This window comes from Hyla sarda, chromosome 8 (assembly GCF_029499605.1).
Source record: "Hyla sarda isolate aHylSar1 chromosome 8, aHylSar1.hap1, whole genome shotgun sequence".
Classification (NCBI taxonomy): domain Eukaryota; kingdom Metazoa; phylum Chordata; class Amphibia; order Anura; family Hylidae; genus Hyla; species Hyla sarda.
The window spans coordinates 27610159-27626306 of NC_079196.1; the positions used below are offsets into that span (position 1 = coordinate 27610159).

General features: G+C 41.0%; 1 protein-coding gene across 9 annotated transcripts in view; it reads left to right on the plus strand.

The window, feature by feature from the left end:
* KYNU (kynureninase) overlaps positions 1-16148 on the plus strand; it is a 186731-nt gene that overhangs the window by 63674 nt on the left and 106909 nt on the right. For 8 of the 9 annotated variants that reach the window (XM_056535590.1, XM_056535587.1, XM_056535595.1 and 5 more), the window contains one exon: positions 4867-4987. In XM_056535590.1, coding sequence (XP_056391565.1) covers positions 4867-4987 — 121 coding nt within the window. The remainder of the gene's footprint in view (positions 1-4866; positions 4988-16148) is intronic. The other variant, XM_056535589.1, reaches the window with a different exon arrangement.

Here is a 16148-nt window from a genome sequence, read left to right on the forward strand (position 1 = left end):
GGATCTGTTGCGGATCCGTTATGACACTACCCTAAAGGTAAGGATCCGTTGTTGTAAAATCTGCAGTTGCGGATCTGCAACTATGTATTTATACAAGGCATTCCTTATATACATTGCTCCGCCTCCAAAAAAATAAAGGAAACACTTAAACAACACAATGCAACTCCAAGTCAATCACATTTCTGCGAAATCACACTGTCCACTCAGGAAGCAACATTGATTGGAAATCAATTTCACGTGGAACAGAGAACAGATGGAAATTATAGGCAATTAGCAAGACACCCCCAATAAAGGAGTGGTTCTGCAGGTGGTGACCACAGACCACTTCTCAGTTCCTATGCTTCCTGGCTGATGTTTTGGTCACTTTTGTATGCTGGCGGTGCTTTCACTCTAGTGGTAGCATGTGACGGAGTCTTCAACCCACAAAAATGGCTGAGGTAGTGCAGCTAATCCAGGATGGCACATTAATGCGAGCTGTGGCAAGAAGGTTTGCTGTGTCTGTCAGCGTAGTGTCCAGAGCATGTAGGCGCTACCAGGAGACAGGCCAGTACATCAGGAGATGTAGAGGAGGCCGTAGGAGGGCAACACCCTAGCAGCAGGACCTCTACCTCCTCCTTTGTGCAAGGAGGAGCAGGAGGAGCACTGCCAGAGCCCTGCAAAATGACCTCCAGCAGGACACAAATATGCATGTCTCCACTAAAACAGTCAGAAACGGACTCCATGAGGGTGGTATGAGGGCCTGATGTCCACAGGTGGGAGTTGTGCTTACAGCCCAACACCGTGCAGGATGTTTGGCATTTGCCAGAGAAAGCCAAGATTGTCAAATTCGTCACTGGTTCCCTGTGCTCTTCACAGATGAAAGCAGGTTCACACTGAGCACATGTGACAGAAATGACAGAGTCTGGAGACGCCATGGAGAACGTTCTGCTGCCTGCAAAATGCTCCAGCATTACCGGTTTGGCAGTGGGTCATTAATGGTGTGGGGTAGCATTTCTTTGAAGGGCCGCACAGCCCTCAATGTGCTTGCCAGAGGTAGCCTAACGAAGATGAGATCCTCAGACTCCTTGTGAGACCATATGCTGGTGGGGTTGGCCCTTGGTTCCTCCTAATGCAAGACAATGCTAGACCTGGAGTGTGTCAGCTGGAGTGTGTCAGCAGTTCCTGCAAGAGGAAAGCATGAGGAAGGCATTGATGCTATGGACTGGCTCGCCCCTTCCCCAAACCGGAATCCGATTGAGCACATCTGGGACATCATGACTCGCTTCATCCACCAACGCCATGTTGCACCACAGATTGTCCAAGAGTTGGTGGATGCTTTAGTACAGGTCTGGGAGGACATCCCTCAGAAGACCATCCGCCACCTCATCAGGAGCATGCCCAGGCATTGTAGGGAGGTCATACGGGAACGTGGAGGCCACACACACTACTGAGCCTCATTTTGACTTGTTTTAAGGACATTACACCAAAGTTGGATTAGTCGGTAGTGTGGTTTTCTACTTAGATTTTGAGTGTTACTCCATATCCAGACCTCCAGACAGATAATTTGTGTGTGATTTTGTTGTCAGCACATTCAACTATGTAAAGACGAAAGTATTTCATATGATTAGTTCGTTCATTCAGATCTAGGATGTGTTATCTTAGTGTTCCCTTTAGTTTATTGAGCAGTGTGTATATACATTATATATATATATATATATATATATATATATATATATATATATAGTGGGGATCAAAAGTTTGGGCACCCCAGATAACAATTTGTATTAATGTGCATAAAGAAGCCAAGGAAAGATGGAAAAATCTCCAAAATGCATCAAATTACAGATTAGACATTCTTATAATATGTCAATAAAAGTTAGATTTTAGTCCATTAATTAACTTTCAAAATAACAGAAAACAAAAAAATGGCATATGCAAAAGTCTGGGCACCCTGCAGAGTTAATATCTTGTACTGCCCCCTTTGGCAAGTATCACAGCTTGTAAACGCATGTTGTAGCCAGCCAAGAGTCTTTCAATTCTTGTTTGAGGTATCTTTGCCCATTCTTCCTTACAAAAGTCTTCCAGTTCTTTGAGATTTCTGGGCTGTCTGTCATGCTCTGCTCTTTTAAGGTCTATCCATAGATTTTCAATTATGTTGAGGTCAGGAGATTGTGAAGGCCATGGCAAAACCTTCAGTTTACACCTTTTGATGTAATCCCCCATGGATTTCGAGGTGTGTTTAGGATCATTACCCATTTGTAGAAGCCATCCTCTCTTTAACTTCAGCTTTTTCACAGATGGCATCAAGTTAGCATCCAAAATTTGCTGACATTTTATTGAATCCATTTTTACTCTACTCGTGAGTGTTCCCTGTGCCACTGGCTGCAATACAACCCCAAATCATGATTGATTTTATTGGTCTTCCGGATCTTGCTTTAACTTCCACTGTTCCTGATGACTGCCATTTCTTAATTACATTCCGAACAGAGGATATTGACATCTGAAAATGTTTTGCTATCTTCTTATAGCCTTTTCCAGCTTTGTGAGCGTCAACTATTTTCAGTTTCAGATTTCTAGACAACTGCTTAAGAGAACCCATGGTGCTGATTGTTGGGGCAAGGTCAGATGAGTCTGGGCATTTAAAATCTTTGATATTAACATCACCTGGTCTTCCCAGATTATGATTGAGAACAATCCATGATACTGGCAGGTCTCAGCTTTGCAAAGGTGGCAGTGCATACTATAAATTCTGCAGGGTGCCCAAACTTTTGCAGACACCTTTTTTTTTCGTTTTCTGTTATGTTGAAAGTGTAAATGATGGAAATAAAATCTAACTTTTGTTGACATATTATAATAATGTCTAATCTGTAATTTGATGCCTTTTGAAGATTTTTCCATCTTTCCTTGGCTTCTTTGTGCACATTAATACACATTTTATATATATATATATATATATATATATATATATATATATATATATTATAGGCATGTCAATAATGTGATTGCCTTGTAAAGTCCATCACTGTGGATTTTACAACTGGATCTGTAACTTGAAATCTACAGTGAATTCAGAGTGTGAAAGGACCCTAAAGGGATTTTCTGGTATTTTTAAAAATGTAATAGAGGCTGGGATTGGGCTAATAGAGGCTGGGATTGGGCTAAAAAAATTTTTACTCACTCTTACATTTTCCATCACTCCTTGACTCCAGTCTCCCCCACAGGAAGTGCTGGAATCACGCTGTGTACATTGCCCATGTGATGCTGCAGGCAGTGTAATGCTATGTGATGCCACAGCAGCTATGTGCAGTACATGCAGGAAAAAGCTAAGGCCAGACTGTATTTGTGCGGTACAGCAGCTATATTGAAACACTTTAGGAGACCAGAAAAGCTGGATGCCATGCAGTACAAAGTGAAGGGCTTACAGTATTTCCCACGCTTTCCCAGTCTCCGGAAGAGAATATGTCTTGTAAAGCAACCATATTGGAGCTCTTCAGGAGACTGTTACTGTCAGGCTGTGGAGACATCCCTAAACTTTCTTTGACAGATAAGAAAAAGGTGAATTAAGTTAAATGTAAATCTCTCCATCCTTTAGAAAATGTCTTTTTTTTTTTCTTACAATTTTTTTTTGCTCAAAAACAATTACTGTTATTTAATATAATGGCCCATATTTATCAGTCTGTCTGATACCAAAACTATCTGGTTTTGTCCATAGCAACCAATCACAGCTCAGCTTTAAATTAGAACAGCTTTAAATAAACCTTCCGTCGTTCCCCCGGTGCCTCCGGTAACCGGCTCCGGCCTCTGCCATGATCCTCTTCCTGGTTGCCGGTGGTCGGCGAGTCTTACTGCACTCAGCAAATCACCGGCCGCAGTGAAGTCCCAACTTGGCCGGCGATAGGCTGAGTGGCAGTGTGACGTTTTCGGCCCCAGCAGCAGGTGCCGGTGTAGTGAAGCGTTCTCACACTGCTGCTCAGCCCATCGTCGGCCGAGTTGGGACTTCGCTGTGGCCGGTGATTGGATGAGCGCAGTATGACTTGCCGACCACCGGCAACCAGGAAGAGGATCGTGGTGGAGACCGGAGCCGATTACCGGAGGCACCGGGGGAGCGAAGTAAGGTATGTACATGTTTATTTTTTTACTGCTGGCAGTATGGACGATAATTTTCCCATCCTGGAGTTCTCCTTTAATAACTTAATAAGCTCTGGTAAAATAATGCTTATTTGTAATTGGCTGTTGTGGGCAAAGCCAGAAAGATCGGCACCAATGTTTGCATTGTCAGATGTTTTTCTATTGAGTTCCTTAGAACTCAAAAATATAAAAAAAAGAAAATTTTTAGTACAGAAGAAGACAGCTGATAAACCAATCTGTGAATATAGCTCAATGTAAATCCATGATATTTTAACAATCAATCAATAAATAAATAAATAAATAAAAATTGGACTCATAATGGGGACTTTAAAGGGGTACTCCGCTGCTCAGCATTTGGAACAAACTGTTCCGAATGCTGGAGTCGGCGACGGGAGTTTGTGACGTCATAGCCCCGCCCCATCATGACATCACACCCTGCCCCCTCAATGCAAGTCTATGGGAGGGGGCGTGACAGCCGTCACGCCCCCTCCCATAGACTTGCATTGAGGGGGCGGGGTGTTACATCATGAGGGGGCGGGCCTGTGATGTCACGAGCTCCCGGCTCCAGCATTCAGAACAGTTAATTCCAAATGCTGAGCAGCGGAGTACCCCTTTAAAGTCTGCAGGATATTAGTTTGTTTGCATACTGTACACAGAATTTGTTGCAGACATTCCCATTGACTCCCCAGTCATATAGTATAAAAAACATCTTCATTATTTCTGTGCATTTATGTTTATGCTTGTGCATGTTTATTCCAGCCGATTCATCTCTTGTTAATGGAGAAGAGGACTGTATATACTTTTGCGGGAATTCCCTTGGGCTTTTACCGAAAAACGTTAAACTCTATCTTGATGAAGAGTTGGACAAATGGGCAAAAATGTATGTACGATTTTTATATAATATTTTTACTAAAACTGTGATAACTGTAAATCGTTCTTGTAATTTGCAGCAGTATTTGCAGCAGTAAGTACAATTTTATAGCCACAAACCTTGACCTGAAATGCGGACGTGGTAGTTTTAAAGCAACTCAAGGCTCCCTGGTTGAGTAGATCTAGTTGTTTCGGAGGTTCTTGTCTTTGGGGACTTCATAAAACACGTGGGTCTAGTGTTGTTTCCCCTTAAAGGGGAACTTCGGGGGCAATCAAGTGAAAAACAAATGTTTTCAAATCAACTGGTGCCAGAAAGTTATACAGATTTGTAAATTACTTCTGTTTAAAAATCTTAATCCTCACAGTACTTATCAGCTGCTGTATGCTCCAGAGGAAGTTGTGTAGTTCTTTCCAGCCTGACCACAGTGCTCTCTGCTGACACTTCTCTCCATGTCAGGAACTGTCCAGAGTAGAAGCAAATCCCCATAGAAAATCTATCCTGCCCTGGACAGTTCCTGACATGGACAGAGGTGTCAACAGAGAGCATTGTGGTCGACAGAAAAGAACTACACAACTTTTATGTAGTATATCTGTACTATACAGCAGCTGATAAGTACTGGAAGGGTTAAGAATTTTTAATAGAAGTAATTTACAAATCTGTTTAACTTTCTGGCACCAGTTGATTTGAAAACTTTTTTTTCCCCCACTGGAGAAGCCCTTTAAAGTGTACCTGTCAGATCCCACAGAAAACAAACTGTTATATGTTACTCAGTTCCTAATCCTGATCATGTATATGTAATATCACCCATATTTCACTAAGAAATTGCATATTACAGCTGCTCAATGTCTTTTTCATCTTGTCAAAGGGAGGGGCGTGTCCCTCTCTTGCCTGCACTGTGATGACTCCTCCCCCTCCCTAGGCTGACTCACTGCTCTTAGCCTGGTAGCCCTGCTCTGTAACCCTTTCCTCTGTTTTTTTATGCTGTACACATACACATACACAGTGATCATTGGAGATTGCCTGTACTCTACCAAAGACAATATGGTGAGTGTATAACTAACATCTTCCTAAATTAGTGCAATGATTTAGTGCTAAAAGTACGGTGTGATTTTTTGTGTGTGCATACTTTATATATATTTTCCCCTTGTCATTCATGTGTATCATCCTTGGGCAGTCCTGTAACGCTGGGACTTGTAGTTTTGGAATAGTTGGAGGTACAGTGTCTGGATAACTTTTTTTTGCAGCAGTGTTGTCTTCAGCTGTGAGCCTACAGTTAAACTACAATTCCCAGCATGCCCAGACATCCTTTGACTTTCCAGGCATGCTTGGAGTTGTAGTTTTGCAACAGCCGGAGGCACATGTCTGGTAAAACTCTGTGTTACAGCAGTATTGCTGCAGGACGTGTTTCTCCTGCAGCCTTGTCAATCAGCAATGTCGTGTATATGACCCTTGGACACTCTCATGCTGCTGTGGGACTCATCAGTGTCCCAGGAGGTATAGGGACCCCTAGTGATGGGATTTTCAAAGGCAGTTTTCTTTAATAAAATGTGGAAATAATTAAAGGAGTATTGAGTGCTGTGACCCACACCAATCAAGACAATGGATAAAGGATAGGGGATAAGATGTCTGATCAAGGGGGGGGGGGTCACCGCTGGGACCCCCCACGATCTCCTTGCAGCACCTGCATTCTATGCGGGGCCGCGTCTCTAGTTTCGGTAACCTCCGGGTATGTCAACATATAATAAGCTTTTGTATCTGACGGTGCCCATTTAAAAGTTGTTTTTTTCCATGAACACCAATCATCACCTATCCTCAAGACTACAAGAATAGAGGTTTAATGCCCCCCCCCCCCTCCATTTGAATGGAGTGGCAGTCAGATGTGTGCACTGCTGGGACATTAGTCTCTATGGGCCAGCTATCAACTTGACTGTCTTTTCCAGGCCCACAGAGTTGAATTGAGTTGCAGCTTGAATGTCAAGGGAACATTGGACCGCCATTGTCTTGATTGGCGCGGGTCCCAGCACTCAGACCACTAATGTGTGTACTGTCCTATGCTGCCACTTTTCACCATATGGCACTAAAGAATTAAAGTGTACCTCCATAGGACAGCAGATGATGGCATATGCCATGATATCATCAGAGTTGCTGGATAGATTTTTTTTTATTATTATTACAGATGAATACTACAAATGTAATTCAATCTCTATAAACACGTAGAAGGTTTTCATAACCCTCATGTTTAAGGGGACTAAATGTTAAGATGAAACAAATATACAAATCTTTTTATCGCTAACATTTCGAGACAAAGGAGACGTGTGTTAACCTTCAACATCACAAACATTTGCCATTGCTCTAAAATCCTTCCCAATGACAAGGTCACACCAGATGATCAAATGGATTCCTGGAACTGGAGGGAGAATTTACGTACAAAGGGTATGAGGACGATTCAAGCCATCAGAGTCCTGAAGTGCCTAAACCCATTACCAGCACTTAGAGATCCAGCCCCCCTCCGGCAGCAGCAATCTCTGCACTACATAGTAATTAAATGTCTAATATGGAGAGTAGTGGCGGAACAGCCGAGGTGAAAGACAACGCTCATTAATAGATATTATCATCTGGAATATTCCGTCTCCGGGTGGAAATGATCATGCAGCTCAATGGGGAAAAAAAACATAACCTTTTAATGTATGATAAGGGAAGGATGGATGGGCATAAGGGGAGAAAGCAGAGAAAGCGTTGGATTAAATAATTATCACTAATAAGAGTAATGGGAAATAACAAAGCAATAGATGATACGATAAATAAGATCTAATAATAAATACTTTATTCACTCGAAATATGATAAAGGCTCTGAAAGGATTCTATGACTGGGATTACAATCTACATTTTTTGGGGCCAAAAAAAAGCTATGGCCAGACAATAGGAAAAGGTGAAACATCAGACCCATGGATTTTATTTATTTATTTATTTTTTGAGGGGGGAAGTTGCATTTATTTTTACCATTTTGTGAAGTTTTTAGGCTCAGTAGCAGTTTTCCAAAATGGCAGCAAGCTTTGGGTAAGCCATTTTTTTCTAAGAAAATTTTTTTGTGGGAGGAAAAACACGCCAGAAAAATGTTTTTAATATTTAATATTTGGCATTCTTCAGGTGTTTTTTCTTTCCCCCAATTCTTCAAGTCACATGACGAAAGAATCACAGGTCTTTTACTGAAGAAAAAAAAAATGTCAGGAAACAAAACGCCAAAAAATTAAACAACCTGATAAAAGTAGTTAAAATTCTCAGACTCTATTAATTCCTTTAAAATGTCAGTTTACAAGCATGTACAAGTTTTACAAGCAAAACTCTGCTCGACGCGTTTCCTGGTATCCCACTTTTTCAGAAGCATTCTGCAAACACTCCATACAACGTTAAAATAGGTAAACTTCAAATTGCTGATAGCCAACAGCTGAAGAAACAATTAAAACAATGGGTAACACGTATGCAATGGACTCCCATGAACATAGGTTTACATATATTTTTTTTTAATCTTGCCACCCTAAACACGTTACCAACAATATCCCATATGGGGAATTCCATAGACTTAGGAGGAAATGTTTTGATGTGAATATTTATAATCTGGAAGCTGAAAACTTGACAGATCGACTCCTTCAACTGGACTATTATCGGTAATACAGATGCAACGAAAAACAGAGCACTTTCTCTTAATCGACAAGTTTTAATTTCACATTGGAACGTTTCCATAAATAGGAAAACAAATGCAAACAAAGTTTTTTTTCACTACCCCATTCAGTAGACAATTCATTCATATTAAAGGGGTACTTCACTGCTCAGCGTTTGAACCAAACTGTTCCGAATGCTGGAGCCAATGCCTGGAGCTCGTGACGTCATAGCCCTGCCCCCTCATGGTGTCATGCCCCGCCCCATCAATGCAAGTCTATGGGAGGGGGAGTGACATGTCACGCCCCCTCCCATATACTTGCATTGAGGGGGCGGGGCATGACATCAGGAGGGGGCAGGTCTATGACATCACAAGCTCCCGGCGTCGGCTCCAGCATTCAGAACAGTTTGTTCCAAACGCTAAGCAGTGCGGTACCCTTTTAAGCACATCATCCAACATTATATTCCTATCCTAGAACAGGGCCCGATTTTAAAGCAGATTGTATCCGATGATATCAGTTTTGTTTCCAAAAAAAGCCCCCTCTTTGGGCAATCTTCTCTCTTTAAAGCTGGGTTCACATCACGTTTTCAGCCATAGGGGACCGCATACGGCTGGGGGGAGCTAAAACCGGGCGCTTACGTATCCCTGCCGCATGCCGCCCGTATGTAATTCATTTCAATGAGCCGACTGGAGTGAAACGCTGACTACGGTTGGCTCGTTTTTGCCCAGTATGAAATTTTTCACTGGAGCTATAACCGTAGTCGACCAAGGTTTTAGGTCAGGTGGGAAACCCGCATACGGGGCAAAAATGAGCCGACTGGAGTCAGCGTTTCACTCCAGTCGGCTCATTGAAATTAATTACATACGGGCGGCATACGGCTGGGATACGGAAGCGGTCCCGACCCAACCTTAGTGAGTTTAACTCTGTACAACCCACAACGGCACACTGGCTTGCCTGTAAAAGCAATTACAAGTGTGCGGGTTCCCGATGTATCACCTGTACTTTTATGATAAAAACATGCAAATTTTCCTCTTATACAACTGGAAAAAAACATACATTTTTCATGAAAAAATTTCATGAAACTGCAATAATAAAGGAGTGGTCTATTTGGGTTTGTGCACAGGCTGTAAGAAGCAATATGTCGGCTGTACTGTGAATTCTTTGAAGTCACGGATTAGAAGGCATAAATCAGATATTTCCAATAATGCAGTAGGTGTCTCATCTTTGACACGCCATTTCAAGGAATGTCACAGTGGAGACACATCAAGTTTGATCATACAAGGTATTGATAAAGTATATTTGCCTAAGAGGGGAGGAGATTTTCATACAAAACTTCTAAACAGAGAAAGTTTTTGGATAATTCTGTTAAGAAGCAGACGACCTTCCGGTTTAAATCTACACCATGATTTCATTCTTACTTACTAATGATGTCTGGAAAATTACATTGGCCCTTGTTCATATTATGAAGTTGCGTTTTTCTGATAAACATGTGTTCCTTGTCATGAAAAAACACATTAGTTTCTGTTCACATTGGAAGTTGTGTTTTCCGATAATTCTGATAATTTGCGTTGTTGTACTGTATTATACAGGTGAATTATCTAATTATCTAATTATTCAGAACATGCTGAAATATTGAGATGAAACACAAAACTTGTACAGAGAAGAAATTAAGATAAGAAGATACTATGAACGTCCATGAGTAGTAAACATGAGTTATACATTTTGATTTTTCTAAATTTTTGTACATCAGGGGATAATTTTTAACCCTATGTTCATGGGAGTCTATTGCATACGTGTTACCCATTGGCCCTCATTTACTATTCTAAACCCGACCTCTTTTGTCGGGTTTTTTTGGCGCATCTTTGTCTGCGCCATGTCACAGACATCGTGCGCCAGTCTGCGCCACTATGCGACATTTTTTCCCGATGGACCCGATGTGGATTCTCCCAAACCCGAAAAAGGGGCGTTACCCGACATTTCTGAGCTTTCCCACGTATTTATTAAGGTTTCCAACCCGAATTTGTTGAATTGTTGTGGATTTTTTCCCGACAGCTCAGAGGAGTTGGAAACCAAAACCTACAAAACCCACGTGCGACAAACAGGATGCGACATAATAATAAATACCAGGTTAAAAAAGCAGTCGGGTAAGAAAGCAACATAGACTTACAACCCGATTTTCTTAGTAAATGAGGGCCATTGTTTTAATCAGCTGATGGCTATCAGAAATTGTAAGTTTACCTATTTTAAAGTTGTGTGGAATGTTTGCAGTATGTTTTTGAAAAAGTGGGATACCACGAAATGCGTCGAGCAGAGTTTTGCTTCACTGTACATGCTTGTAAACTGACATTTTAAAGGAATTAATAAAGCCTGGGAGTTTAATCCACTTACCCATTGGCACTGGACCTTTTTCTCTGTTCGTGTCTTGCTTTCCACTGCACTGTGGTATCCGTGCGCTGTGTCTTGTTCCGAGGTCGGAGGGTGAGCTGATATGTTCCTTTGTTGCTGATAAAAGTAGTAATAGCAATAAACATTATATATATATATATATATATATATATATATATATATATATATATATATGTATATATATATATATATATATATATATATATATTATAACTAATGGGGTTATCCAGGAAAAAACTGTGTGTGTGTATATATATATATATATATATATATATATATATATATATATATATATATATAATCAATCAACTGGCTCCAGAAAGTTAAACTTATTTGTAAATTATATAGAAGAGTTGGAGAGGCTCTTGTCTGACTACCCACCAAATAAACCCGGGCTACCTAATTAGACACTTATACCCAAGGTGTCAGATTGTAGTTTGTCTGTAGAAATATATATATTAGGGCTCAGGGTTTGAGACAACTGGACAGGTTGTGTTTAAAGTAATATTTCAATTTATTGATAGTATATAATGTGACAATTGAATATTAGATAAAATGTAAATAGCAGCAACTGCGTCTCACAGGGCCCTTGTGTAGGCGCAGCACCAACTATTAAGAACTATAGCATATGTATAGTACAGTATATAAAATATAAAAATATACTTGTAAAAAATTTATAAAAGATATAAAATAAGAATATAGAGACCACCATAAACATATATATAGAGAGGGATCTGGGTGGGAGAGTCTTAGACCATCCTCTATGGTAAATAATCTGTTCTCATAAAAAAGTCCTGCTCATATAGACCGATTCTGGTATTGTGGTAACCAATGGCAACCATAAGGTTAGTAACCCGTAGCAACCGTTCTGATGAGTCCGGCTATTTAAGCACTTCAACGTTTAAGTAGAAGATAAACTTGATATTTGTAGACAATATTCAACATGAACAGCTAGTGTGCAGTCACTGTTAATATGCATGCATATTTGTATGATACTTTGTATCTCACCGCTCCCGGACACTGATGCGCTGAACTTCACGGGGATGCTGCGATCTCCTCCTGATGAGCTGTGTAATCCTGCAGTGTATTAGCACTGAGTAGCTGTCTTGGTAAGCGGCAGCATCACCGGAGACTCGGCCGTCTCCCACAGTGGTGATGTTGGTAGATGGTGGGTTGCGGGTGGTGTTGTCGCAGCGGTTCTGCGGATGCGCACGTACATGTGCCGGTGGCGTCCTCGTGGCAGCGAGGCGCGGATGTCTCCTTCACCGAGTGTCGGGTGATTGACAGTTTATTGTCCGGTATCGGACTGCTATTGACTTAAGCAGGGCAAATATACCTGTGGTCTCAATAGGTATTGAGGGGACGCTGGACGCGTTTCAGGACTGTCTCAGTCCTTTCTTCAGCAGCAAAGTGCCACACTTATTCTTTGCTGCTGAAGAAAGGACTGAGACAGTCCTGAAACGCGTCCAGCGTCCCCTCAATACCTATTGAGACCACCAGTATATTTGCCCTGCTTAAGTCAATAGCAGTCCGATACCGGACAATAAACTGTCAATCACCCGACACCCGGTGAAGGAGACATCCGCGCCTCGCTGCCACGAGGACGCCACCGGCACATGTACGTGCGCATCCGCAGAACCGCTGCGACAACACCACCCGCAACCCACCATCTACCAACATCACCACTGTGGGAGACGGCCGAGTCTCCGGTGATGCTGCCGCTTACCAAGACAGCTACTCAGTGCTAATACACTGCAGGATTACACAGCGCATCAGGAGGAGATCGCAGCATCCCCGTGAAGTTCAGCGCATCAGTGTCCGGGAGCGGTGAGATACAAAGTATCATACAAATATGCATGCATATTAACAGTGACTGCACACTAGCTGTTCATGTTGAATATTGTCTACAAATATCAAGTTTATCTTCTACTTAAACGTTGAAGTGCTTAAATAGCCGGACTCATCAGAACGGTTGCTACGGGTTACTAACCTTATGGTTGCCATTGGTTACCACAATACCAGAATCGGTTTATATGAGCAGGACTTTTTTATGAGAACAGATTATTTACCATAGAGGATGGTCTAAGACTCTCCCACCCAGATCCCTCTCTATATATATGTTTATGGTGGTCTCTATATTCTTATTTTATATCTTTTATAAATTTTTTACAAGTATATTTTTATATTTTATATACTGTACTATACATATGCTATAGTTCTTAATAGTTGGTGCTGCGCCTACACAAGGGCCCTGTGAGACGCAGTTGCTGCTATTTACATTTTATCTAATATTCAATTGTCACATTATATACTATCAATAAATTGAAATATTACTTTAAACACAACCTGTCCAGTTGTCTCAAACCCTGAGCCCTAATATATATATTTCTATATTTGTAAATTACTTCTATTAAAAAATCTTAATCCTTTCAGTACTTTTTAGCTGCTGAAGTTGAGTTGTTCTTTTCTTTCTCCAAAGTAGAAGCAAATCCCCATAGCAAACCTCTTCTACTCTGTGCAGTTCCCGAGACAAGCAGATATGTCAGCAGAGAGCACTATGGCCAGACAGAAAAGAACAACTCAACTTCAGCATCTGATAATGATTGGAAGGATTAAGATTTTTTAATAGAAGTCATTTACAAATCTGTTTAACTTTCTGGAGCCAGTTGATATAGATATATATATATATATATATATATATATATATATATATATATATATATATATATATATATATATATATATATATATTATATATATATATATATATATATATATATATATATATATAAAGATTTTTCCTGGAATACCCCTTTAAAATATAAACCATAATATATATATATATATATATATATATATATATATATATATATATATATATATATAGTGAGTGCTCCGCATTCCTTCTATACCATATCTACAATACTGCACTGCATTGCGTGGTTAGCACCAAACAAGTTACAGGTGCGGCTTCTAGGGACTTCTAGGCTTACCTGTTGGAACAGTGTCCAATCTATATAGCAGTATTTGGATGGTGCCGAGATCACTCTTCTATATATATATATATATATATATATATATATATATATATATATATATATATAAGATATATATATATATATATATATATTCTATGTAATATATTATTATTATTATTATTATGAATATAGATTATTATTATTATTATTATTATTATTATTATTATTAATAATTACGGTACTATTATTATGTTTTTTTTTATATCATATATAAATATACTGTACATATAAACACACATATGAAACTGAAGACATACATCATACCCTTGCTGTACAGACAAAAGTATGCAAATTACTGCAGCTCTCCTCCATTGGGAGAAAACTGTTGCTCTAGTAGCACCTATGCTATGTTTATATGTAGTATCCTATATATAACTCCAGTGCTCTCTGCCGCCACCTCTGTCCTGTTTTCGGAACTGTCCAGAGCAAGAAAGAATTGCTCCTGCTCTGGAAACTTCCTGACACAGACAGAGGTGTCAGCAGAGAGCACTGTGGTCAGACTGGAAAGAACTACACAACTTCCTCTGCAGCATACAGCAGCTGATAAGTACTGGAAGGATTATGATTTTTAAATAGAAATGATTTACACATTTGTTTAACTTTCTAGCACCAGTTGATTTAAGCCAGTGCTTCCCAAGCAGTGTGCCTCCAGCTGTTGCAAAACTACAATTCCCAGCATGCCCAGACAGCCGAAGGCTGTCCGGGCATGCTGGGAGTTGTAGTTTTGCAAGTTGTAGTTAAGCGTTGCTTTGTATGTGAGGCCCATGTCACCTAATGCCTCTTAATACCTTTAATTTGACTCCACTGATAGGCTTCATTGCTCCTCATATGGAGATGGATCACGTTTAGGTCATTTCATGACACCGCGATTTGCTTAACTTTAAAAAGACACATTTCTACTTTTCCGACATTAAGTTTTCTAACTACCTCAGCATTTCCTGCCGTCGGTGAAGATGTCACACTCCATCCCCATTTTTTTTTATTTTTTTTATCTATTTTCTCCTTTATGGAAATGTTACGCTTCGCACCGCGGGCCTGGGAAACAGCAGCTATTTTGAAAGATGTGACATACGGCAAAAACCTTTAACCCTCAAAAGTTTCTTCGGCGACGTCCAAGTTAATTATTTCAGTACCTGAAAAAGTAGGGGAAAGAAGAGGGATTATGAAATATCTGCATAGCATTTCACAGCAAACTGCAAATGTGATAGGACACGGATATCCCGCTGCCAGCAGCAAAAACACCATTATCTCGGCTGATTAGAATAAAGTATTCACCTGCTTTTAGAGATCAGATTCAGAAAAGTATTCTCCAACTATTGTCTAGAACACGCTCGATTTACCCCAGAATGTTATGATTATTTTGTGTGTGCAGGAAGTCTGGAAGAATGTTTACTCATCATTCAAAATTGTCTTTCTCTCAGGCAGTTATAATGTTCCGTTAAGGAAACGCTTAAAGGGGTACTCCGGCCCTGAGACATCTTATCCCCTATCCAAAGCTTAGGGGATAAGATATCTCACCACCGCTGGGGACCCCCGCAATCTTGTATTCTCACCCACGGCCATCACGCCCCCTCCCATAAACTTGCATAGTTGGGGCGGGGGGGTGACGTCACATGGGGGGCGGAATCATGACGTCACGATACTCCGGCCCCGTGGTCGCCACCCGACTGTTTGTAAGCTGGCACCGCGGCGTGCAGCTCAAACAGGTGGGTGGCGAATACAAGATTGCGGGGGTCACCAGCGGCGGTGAGACATCTTATCCCCTATGCTTTGGAAAGATGCGTAAACACTCTTTTAAGATGAGTAAACACTCTTCCGGTGAGACATCTTATCCCCTATCCTTTGGAACAAACTGTTCCGGCGCCGGGAGCTTGTGACGTCAGGCCCCGCCCCCTCACTGCAAGTCTATGGGAGGGGGCGTGACGGCTGTCACGCCCCCTCCCATAGACTTGCAGTGAGGGGGAGGGGCATGACATCACAAGCTCCTGGCGCTGGCTCCAGCGTTAGGAACAGAAACAGGAAATCCCAGTCTATTGGATTTTGTGATTAGCCTTTATGACCAGTTAA